The 11,576-nt window shown below is 32.1% G+C and overlaps 1 protein-coding gene across 1 annotated transcript; it reads left to right on the top strand.

The window, feature by feature from the left end:
* The first annotated feature begins 3,165 nt into the window (after positions 1-3,165).
* LOC116110683 lies at positions 3,166-4,231 on the top strand. Its single transcript, XM_031396909.1, has one exon. It carries the CDS (start codon positions 3,328-3,330, stop codon positions 4,114-4,116), a length of 789 nt encoding a protein of 262 aa, XP_031252769.1. The 5' UTR covers positions 3,166-3,327; the 3' UTR covers positions 4,117-4,231.
* Positions 4,232-11,576: the final 7,345 nt, after the last annotated feature.

Raw genomic sequence — 11,576 nt, 5'->3', positions numbered from 1 at the left:
ACTCTTAATTGTAAAATCGTGTTGTGTAACATAACTCTAAAGACGTCAGTTTATTGAAATTTGTGTTCACTTCCTTTTAGTTTTTTGAAATATGTCCTCTAATTCCTTCCAACAAACAATTAGTTAGTGATAATTGGAAATACGAATCCCATGGGTTTTTGGCATTTTAATTTCCACATATGAATCACATGATGATTTCAACCGAAACCGAAAGCTGGCATTTAGCTAGTCTAAATCCAGACCGACATTACTCTTGTCTTCTACCTCTTTGGACCAAAACATAACACGTGCGGTTTCAGAGTCAAAGATTTTAGGTCAAAATCACATGCTTCCTCATTTTACTTTTGAAAATTCAAACTTCACCCCCCACGCTTTGGATTGTATTATTTTCTAAATTGGGATGGAAGTTTTTTGAGCCATGAATCCTTTTCCCTTTCGCTTTCGCTTTCAAATTTCATAGCTAATTTCTCCCGCATGGCATCGGACACAAACCTACCCTTTTTTTAACATAATGGAACATCATAATTTTTAGCCAATAGCTGGTGTTTTATGGTTGCTACCAAGCACACGTGATTTTAGCTGGCCTGATAAAATATTATTGATCACAAAGTTCATTCTTGGGCTCAAAGAAAGTTCATGATTGTAGATATAAAATTAATTAATTTTTTTTTTATGATAAAAAATAAGATAGAATTTGGTTCGTTAATTTTTTTTTAAAATACAATCCTAAAAACTAATACAAATCTAGAAAATGAAAAAATAAATACCGTTTTTTTTTCTTAATTTCTTTTACAATTTTTAACTTGGAAAATGGTTTTCGAATACCATCCTAAAGTCAAAAGAATATTTTAATATAACCTAGATTTTTAAACTATATTTTNAAAGTTCTTTCTTGAGCTCAAAGAAAGTTCATGCTTGTAGATATAAAATTTAAATATTTTTTTTTTTTATGATAAAAAATAAGATAGAATTTGGTTCGTTAATTTTTTTTTAAAATACAATCCTAAAAACTAATACAAATCTAGAAAATGAAAAAATAAATACCGTTTTTTTTTCTTAATTTCTTTTACAATTTTTAACTTGGAAAATGGTTTTCGAATACCATCCTAAAGTCAAAAGAATATTTTAATATAACCTAGATTTTTAAACTATATTTTAGTTTATAAAATTATTTTCGGATTACAAACCAACCTTAACGTGCATTATGAAACTTGCCCTTTTTTTTTTTTTTTTTTTAATGTGTAATTTAACTAGATATTCATTATGTTACTAATTATCATTACTATTATGATAGCACACTCATATTAATGGAACAAATTAATATTGCACTACACTTTTTAGTTCAACAATAATTAACTAATTAGATATTTGATAATATTACATGATCCATTAATATCACCCAGTTTACAAACTAAAATAATTCAAAATTGTGTCTTGGAACATGTTGGGTCAAACTTTTAAGAACCCAAAACCCCATTAATTCAATTAATATAATAAAATCAAATTAAATATAATATTTTGTAGTATCAGAGGGATCTCCTTGAAGAATCTCAGACACAAATACTTGTCGTACGCAACCTTAATACTGTGGAAGAGAAGAAAAAGATCATCAATGTATTTGCCTTTAAATGTTTGGTTGCTTTACATGTAAGTCACAAAGAATGAGGTCAATGGTATAAATTAAAACTCCCAGAAAACCCTCTTGGGAATTACTTGCATCTATTTTTTAAAAGGATAAAGTTTTCGATTGAATGGTCCAATCAAAATCTTGTTGATTAAATAAATAATATTGGTCATTTGCAAAATTGTAAAGTGTTGTAACCCTTTCATCAGACACATGCAGGAGAAATCCAACGATAAAAGAGATATTCTTTTGTAATTACACCAATTAATCACTTTGATTAGCTAATAATTATATGGTTAATTAGATGATGCCCTACCTAATAACACTTCATTCTACTTTCTACCTGCTTTTGCCTTAGTTAGTAAGAAATTTTATTTAACACAAAAACGATAATTTTATTTACTCTCATAAAAATGGTAAGAAATTTGTCAATAAACATACGAATAAAACTTGAAAATGTTTGATTGAGTTGTATAATATTTTAATGTTTTTACTAGCATCATTTAACAAGATCATATGATATAAATAATATGAACGCACCCAGTCCAATAAAAATTTACCTCTTTTTTATGTTTATTGTACCATAATTGATAAGAGTAATATTACATTTACACCACTCTTTTATACCATATTTATTATATCATGACGTGACATATGTTATAACCATATAAATTTTTAATTATTTTTAATTTTTAATATTATAATAAAATTTGTGTAGTTGTGGTATATGTCATGTCATGATGTAATAAAAATGATGTAAAAGAGTGGTGTAAATATAACATCATCTTTTTTTAAATCCAATCTAACTCCCACACCAAAAATATTAAAAGATAAAAAATTTGAATTAAAATTAAATTATGTAACCAAACATAATCCATATTTTAAAAATATAGAAGACTTGGATTTGGATATGTAGAGACTATTCTTATTTAACCCAACGCCATCTAGAAAGCTATTGTATTGGATGAATCCATACCTAAAAATAAGACGAATTTGGACTAGAAAGCTATTTGAATAGGATTAATGAAAGACTTAAAAAGTAAATTATGGTCCAAAGAGAGAGGTAGTGGAATCTCTCTGTCAACACCACAAACCTTAGACTTAAATCTTATGCTTATTATCTCTTACCTTTCTAAGGTTTAAGAAAATATTAACAGGGCCCCATAGGTATTACAAACTATCAACTACCTCCTTTCACATTTAATAAAATCAATACTTACTCCACTGATAGTTAATTTCGACTATCAAACTTCAAAATTAAAAGGATGTAAGTGATGATTTTTCCAAATCTAAAAGAGGTTATCATACCTTAAAAGGTTTGGTAAAGGGAGGTCATTAATGATTTCTCATATCTTAGGGATTTTACGAAAATTGCCTTAAACCTGAGGGTGATGCGAGATTAAATCTTAATTACCTTCATCGTAAGGGCGGGATCCAATTCAAAATTCCATTTGGCCTCAATATTGGCGTCCGGATAAAGGCAATTTCAGTCAAACTTCACAGTGTCAAACTTTCAATTTTTTATACAAACTGCTTCTCTTCACAAATTAATAATAAACATAAAACCCTCCTCTCACCAAATCCCAAACTCATCAAATCTCTCTCTTCTTCCCTCATATAAAACCATCGTCTTCTCCTCCTAATCCATCAATCCACATAAATTATTTGATTAACCAAGAAATCAATAGTATTATTATGTGCTGATGGGTATCAAGCTTTTGAATCTCCAGCTGATTCCATGGTGTTTTCACTTCACGGGCAATCCCATATCTTGTTTACAGCTCCAGCCCGACCAGTCGCGGCTCCGGACGATAAAGCTGATAAAATCCGATGGGTTCGTCAAGATCTACGACCGCCCCATCCATGTCTCGGAGCTCATGATGGAGTTTCCGAAGCATCTCGTATGTCGCTCTGATTCGTTTTACATCGGTCAGAAGATCCCGGCGTTATCGGAATCCGACCAGCTTCAGCTCGGCCATAAGTACTTCCTCCTTCCTAAACATTGCTTTCAATCCGTTCTTTCCTTCGTCACCATCGCCTCTTTGGCATCGCCGCAAGCTCAGCCGTCTTCCAGAGAGTCGAGAAACGCGTTTCTGAAGAAGGCGGCGTCCTGCCAGCCGTTTGATATACAAAAATCTCCATCTGGCTGTGCGAGAATACGCGTTTGTGATGAATTTATATCGCAGTTGATGGAGGAAGGGAAGATCAAAGAGGAGGAAGAAGAAGAAGAGAGTCTGAAGAATTTGAAGAGTAGAATATGCACGACGGTCCAGTTGCAGAAAGATTACACGCGGCTGGTGGGTTGTTCACGACAGTGGAAGCCGAAGCTGGAGACGATAAAAGAGAAAGAAAAGAGAAGACTTTCATCGTTTGGAATAAAGAGAAGGAAGAAATCTCAATCAAAAGGAAGCCATCTTCATCTTCATCATCATCATGTAACTTCAACGAAACCTCCATTGAAATCTAAGATTAAATCAAAAAAAGGATGGTAGTATTTAGATTTTTCTTTTTTCTTTTTAGTTTTCTGGTTGACTTTGTAAAATGATTATACTAGTTCTACTTTAGATTATACAAAAATTAATCAAAGCTCTCAAATTGATTATCATGTGAGTTTTTTTTTTTTTTTAATTTTTGTTTTGATTCATCAAACGTATTATCATAACCGATTTATGTTATTATTATTTAGATAAGTTTTTATTTGAACAAATACAAAAAATAATTTTACAACTCAATATTTTTAATAATTTTAGATTTTATTGACTCTTAATTTTAATTTCGTCGGTTTTCCTTGACCCCTTTTTTTTGTTTGGGTTTAGAATTTGAGGTTTCTTGTTTTCCTATAAAGTAGATATGAAATTTGGTGTAATTCTGAAAAGAAGACCAAACCAACATTTGGATATTGGTCGAAGAGGGTTGGCAATAAATAGTATTAATTGAAAGTAAATGATTTTGGTCCAATGAATGGTCAATTAAAAATGCAAGAGTAATGCTACGTCAATAACCTTTTTCATAAATTTCTGTTACAACTTTTGACCTAACAGCTAAATTGACACTGTCACGTCAAAATAATTTTGACTAGATCAAAGAAACGATCATTTCTTCATAGAGAACGATTGTTGTTTATTAAAGAATAATCGTTCTTCACAAAAAGAATGATCGTTCTTTATGAATGAACAATCAAAAGATTATCGTTCATAAATAAGGAATAACCATTTTTAATGGAGGAAAAAATCATTCCTTAAGGAACAATCATTCTTTATGAAGAAATAATTATTCATTCTAAGTGAATAACCATTCGTTTCTAATAGTGTCTTTGGTGTTTTGGGTACAGTGAGAAGTACTGACGTGACAGTGTCAATCTGTTGACACATTAAAGTTGTAAGAGAAGATTATAAGATTAAATTGTGTCTTATAATTATTCATTCTAAGATTATAAGATTATAAGGAAAAATCATTCCTTAAGGAATAATCATTCTTTATGAAGAAATAATTATTCATTCTAAGTAAATAATCGTTCGTTTCTAATAGTATCTTTGGTGTAGTGAGAACTGACGTGACGGTGTCAATTTGTTAACACATTAAAGTTGTAAGAGAAGATTATAAGATTAGATTCTACACCTAATATTATTCAAAATACAAAATTGTAGTGGGTCAAGGCTCCTAAATGATGGACAACAATTTGCATAAGTGGATTTTAGGACGTAGACATTTTAGTAAGAAAGAGAAATATGCACATCATATATCAAAATCGTCTAAATGAAATGGAAAATAAATATTATGCAGGCATTTTTTTTGTTGACGTGGACCACAAATAATCTTCTATTGCAAGAGTTCTAAATTATACGTTACACTACTAATAAGTTTTTGTATTCCAAATGATGTGATATTTAAAATTAATTTCCAAATGAGAATTTAATTGAATGGATAGTATAATACATTTAGGGAGTTGCTATTCTTACAAAGAAGCCTACAAAGGAGGCATACAAAGTTAATCTCCACCCTTCATCTTCATCATTTCCCTCTCTCTCTCTTTCTCTTTTTCCGTTTTTCTTTTGTTTTTTCCTTCACTTTGTAAGCTACTTTGTAAAATTCTTTGTAAGGATAGATTTATCCATACATTTATGATTATAAGTATATGTGCACTTGGGGATGACGTTGCGAAGATTTATTAGTTGAATGGGGTATTTATGATTACGGGGGAATTGTATCAAGTTGGGTAGGCAGAACTGGGAGTGATTGATAGGTGCCCAAAAATTCAAACTAAACGACAAAGTATGAGTCAAAGAAAGTCAGCAACTTGTTTCAAGTATGCGTGCCTGCGTGCGTCTACTTCATACTTAACGTGCGCAGTCATCCAACCTACGATGTCGTTTCTACGCAACTCTCTGTCTCACATGCTCTCAACTTCAATTCCTTTTCTTCTTTCTTCATTTCATATGCATGCACTTCCCAAAGTACATGCCTGGTCAAAATAGGTCAATTAGTCTTAGTCAATTATATCAAATCATTTATATATGTATATATATATTTTTTTTTTAGCTCCTTTTAATCGATGTCATATATAATTTTTCTTTTAATGTTATATGATCATAATAAACTAACGTTCATATTTAAAAAAAAAGGATTAATCATTTATATATTTATTCAACGATATTTATAAACACATGTTTATTTTGTTTCAAGACGTAATAAGATGTTATCGAGAATAATGAATGTGATATGCTTGTTTTGACCAAATTTCTTTTTCATATTTATGTTCCAATTTTGAAAAACCTCTAAAATACATTGTGCCTACTACATAAGTTAAAGAAACATTATTATTCATTGTTTTTAATAAAAGTCGATACTAAGTCAATATTTGGACGATAACATCACTAGCCATTCTATACTATTATAGGTTCATCGCTCCTATTATAATTCTATTATCATATTATAAAATTTAATGATAAACATATATATATATATACACTTACGTTCACCAACGTTACTCATGTAACGTTGATATTTTCATTAAATACAAATCAGTTTTAAAAATTAATGGTTCACATTTGTTATTTCAAATGTTTTTGTTTAGCCATTGATTGTGATTTATAGCTACCATTAACCAATGTCATTAAGAGTTTGAGGGAAGCTTGACTATATATAATGTTTTGGTCTCTAAGCTCAAGCACTCAACTAAAACAAAATACACCATCAATATTAGAGTGTCTTGAGAGCTTAGAAGAGTCAAAATACAGCTTCGTGAGTTTGTTTCAATAGCTGGAGGTAATCCTTGATTCTTGGTTTATAGTCTAAGAACATTGTATTCTTTGTATTTTTTGTTTATGTTATGCCTGAAAAGGTAGGGCTGACACGGAGTTTTGTCAGCATGGGGTGGTCAGAGCTTAGGGAAGTTCCGCGATCGTTCAGACGCAACCACGTCACATAATGACGTAAGTGGCATGCCCCTGTCAGTACAGTGGGTGAGTGCCAGGTTAGTGGATGGTTGGAAATCGGCTGTGTATCCAATGCCTGCATAAGTCGAGGAAATCATTGGGGCAGGTGAGCAATGGGACGTAGAAAAGGATTTGCGCGGTACCCACCCACTTACAGATTTAGTAATCATTACCTTGATTCATCCCACTATAAATAGAGGACTCCTTTCTCATTTGCGGTATTGACTAATTTCACTCTAGAATAGCTTACTCTCTCTCTATCTCTTGTATTCTCTAAGCTGTAACTCAGTTCGCTGAACGCAACTTGACCTTACTCTCATTAATACAATATCAGTAGACGTAGGATTCGCTTTTGAGCATCCGAACCACTTTAAACATCGCCTTTCACCCTTTTTTTATTAAATTTTCTCTTATCGCATTTGACTTCTAAGCCCGCTTAGCATTTCTCTCGTGCGAATAGTTAGTGTCAAAATCCAACATCAACAGTTTAAATTGAAGATAAGTTGCTTACGGTTGGTATCAGAGTTTTATAATACCTCTGCCTTGATGTTTTGCAAAAGGAATTTTTGAAGCTCTCTGTTCATGGCCGTTTGAATTTTTTTTTTTTTTTTTTTTTTAAAACAAAGTTTGCTTTTTAGTTGTTTTTAATGCAAATAAATTTTAGAAATTATTAGTAAATTGGATTTCTATCATTTCTAGGCTTTGAAACAATCATTTTGGCGTTTAAATGGTGGATTTCCACCTGGGTTTGGCTACTAGGTCGTTTTCGGTTCGGGTATCCGGTTTCAGACCCGATTAAAGGTTGAAGACGACTGGAGCCCAAGATTAATGACAGTCGTTTACTTGTCAATAAAAAAAATTAAATCTGACAATTCTGGGATTTGAACACGTGATCTCCAAGTAAAGAAAGTATGGTACCAAGCCAAACAAGCCACTTACGTTTTTGTCATTTGATTGGTAAAAGCAATTTATACTATGTCTAATTTTGCTCATTTTAATTATACATATTATATTAATTTTGGTTTAATCAAATGCATTTTTGGATAAGTTAAATTGTGCAAAATCCTAAATTAACTATGCTCATATTTATTTTTCATCAATTGATTATATCTTTTCTAAATTAATACATGCAATTTTTGAATGAGTATATATGGATAAAAGCATAAAATTAAATGTTATGCAAATTATGCAATATTTTATGAGAATATTTTATGCATAATAATAACATGTTAGTTGTAGATTGAATTATGCAATTTATTCTTATATTGAATTTTCTTATGCTGGAGACATATTCTCATAAAACTTAAATTTATAATGTCTTGTGATCCATATAATTTTAATTAATTAGAGATTAGCCACAACATCTTTAGTTAAATAAAATTATATATTATGATTGTTTAGGATCACATAAAGAATTATAGACATTAATTGTAATTAATTATACTTAATATAATAAATTTTAACCCACAAGATATTTTTGTTATATTTATATAATTAATTAGGATAGAATATCAAATTATATTTCTTAATTTATTTATAGGAATTAGGAGAAGGAACATAATTTGATAGTTTTACCATAAAGTTTAAGATAGAATATCAAATTACTTTCATAACATACCCACTAATTATGAATTAAGAACATAATTTGATGATTCTATCATAAGCTATACATGAATCTACTTGAATTAAAATTTAAGCTCACAAGCAAATTTTATGTCATTAGATTCAATTCTTACATGTTTTACATTGGTAAAACATGAAAATTATTAGACCTCAAATTTTGACATAAGCAATTTTAATTAATGTAGCTTCACAACCTGCTAGTTTCTTTGATATTCGTTGCGATATCCCTAAATTGAAAGGTGATAACTATAAGGTATGGAAAGAGAGAATTCTCCTCCATTTAGGATAGATAGATATTGACTATGCTATTAGGAAAGATGAGCCACCAACTATCATTGATACCAACACTCCAACGGATATCATGCTTTATGAACGATAGGAGAGATCTAATCGCCTCAACGTGATGTTCATTAAGACTAAAATTTCTGCTAGTATACGTGATTCCGTCGATAAGCATAAAAAGGCTTGGGACTTGCTGAAAGCCATTGATGATCAGATTATCACTTCAGATAAAGCACTGGCAAGCACCCTAATCATGAAGTTTTCATCCATCAGACTCATCAGCATGAAAGGTGTGCGTGAGCACATCATGAATATGAGAGACATTGCGGCTCAACTTAAGAAACTTGAGGTTGAGATGTCTGAATCCTTCCTGATGCATTATAACCTGAACACCCTCCCACAACAATACGAGCCATTCAAAATTTCGTATAACACACATAAGAAACAAATGGTCAATCAATGAATTAATGACCATGTGTGTTCAGAAAGAAGAAAGGCTTGTGATGGAGCTTGGTGAAAGTGCAATGCTGGCAACTACACGCGAGAAAGGCAAACCTCAAGCCAATCAAAAGGGGAAAGGTAAAATACCACCGCAAGCTAATATCAAGAAAGAGGCCAAATGTTTCTTTTGTAAAAAGAAGGGACACATGAAGAAAGAATGCCCCAAATTTCAGAAATGGCTTCAGAATAAAGGTAATCCAACCTCGTTTGTTTGTTATGAATCTAATATGGTGAATATTAATATTAACACCTGGTGGATTGACTTTGGATCTACAATCCATATTGCAAACTCCTTGCAAGGTATGCAAAATCTAAGGAAACTAGTGGGAAGTAAGCAAAGCATCTTATCTGGAAACAAGATGGGCTCACATGTGGAGGCCATAGGAACATGTGTTTTAACTTTAAGTAATGGTTTTGTATTAGAATTAGATAGGAACTTCTATGTTCCAAGTTTTTCACGAAACTTGATTTCAGTTTCCAGACTTGTACTTTTGGGTTACTCCTTTAATTTTTCAAACACATTATTTAGTTTATTTTATAATTTTAATTGTGTTGGGAATGGTATTTTGTCTAATGTTCTTTATCGTATTAATTTGCAAGACAATATCACTTATAATTCAATGCATGTTCACACTAGGTCTAAGCGATGTATTATTAATGAGGACTCCTCTATGTTATGGCATCGGAGATTATGACATATCTCCATAGATAGAATTAAGAGATTAGTGAATGATGGTGTACTTAGTACTCTAGATTTCACTGATTTTGAAACATGTGTGGACTGCATTAAGGGAAAGCAGGCCAACAAATCTAAGAAAGGTGTCAATATGAGTTCGGACATATTAGAAATCGTACATACTGATATATGTAGTTCAGACATGGACTCACATGGTTAGAGATGCTTCATCACCTTTATTGATGATTACTCATGATATATGTATCTCTACTTACTTCATAACAAGAACGAATCATTAGATGCGTTTAAAACCCTTAAGACTGAAGTAGAGAAACAATGCGGAAAGCAAATTAAGATAGTGAGATTAGATAGAGGTGGTGAGTATTATGGTAGATACAATGAGAGTGGACAAGCACCCGGTCCGTTCGCTAAGTTTCTTCAAGAACATGGGAGAGTTGCCCAATATACCATGCTTGGTTCACCGAACCAAAATGGTGTGGTAGAAAGAAGAAACCGAACATTATTGGACATGGTAAGAAGTATGCTCAGCCGCTTCAATCTTCCTAAGTCCTTGTGGACTGAAGCACTTAAGACGGTTGTGTATATACTAGACCGAGTTCTAACCAAGGTTGTCTCAAAGATGCCATTTGAATTTGAAAGGTTGGAAACCGAGTTTGCGACATATGTGCGTTTGAGGATGTCCGTCTGAGGTGAGAATCTATAATCCCCAAGAGAAGAAGTTAGACCCAAGGACCATTAAAGGGTACAAATTTTATTGTCCATTTCACAATACTAGGATTGTGGAATCAAGAAACGCCAAATTTCTTGAGTATGACTTGATTATTGGGAGCGATCAAATCAGAAACAATGTTCTTGAACATGATCATTCAGATTTTCGTCCTTCCACCTCAAGTGATAGATTGGTCATAGTTCACAACACCCCTCAAGTACAAACCAGTGTTGAACAGCCAATCATTGAAGTTCCACAAGCTGCTGACAATGTTCTAGTGGATCAAGTAGTTTAGGAATTACTAGAACCTTCTGAACATCCAGTTGAACCACAAGCTTGTCATGAAGATAATGGTACAATATTAAGGAGATCCACTAGAACTAAAAGGTCAGCCATTCCTAGTGATTATGTAGTGTACCTACAAGAATCTGACTGTAATATTGGAGGTGAGAGTGATCTCGAGTCTTTTTCACAGGCCATGAGTTACAAATAGTCAGAATTATGGTATAATGCCATGAAGGAAGAGATAAGTTCCATGAAGAGTAATGAAGTTTGGGATCTTATTGAGTTGTTTGATGGTGTAATAGTCATTAGATGTCAACGAGTCTTCAAGACAAAGAAAGACTCATTAGACAACATAAAGAGATACAAGGCAAGACTTGGTGCTAAGGGATTCACTCAAAAGGAAGGAATCGACTATACGCA

The sequence above is a fragment of the Pistacia vera genome, unplaced genomic scaffold (assembly GCF_008641045.1).
Source record: "Pistacia vera cultivar Batoury unplaced genomic scaffold, PisVer_v2 Contig609, whole genome shotgun sequence".
NCBI classification, from domain to species: domain Eukaryota; kingdom Viridiplantae; phylum Streptophyta; class Magnoliopsida; order Sapindales; family Anacardiaceae; genus Pistacia; species Pistacia vera.
This window is presented reverse-complemented; position numbering and strand designations above follow the sequence as displayed.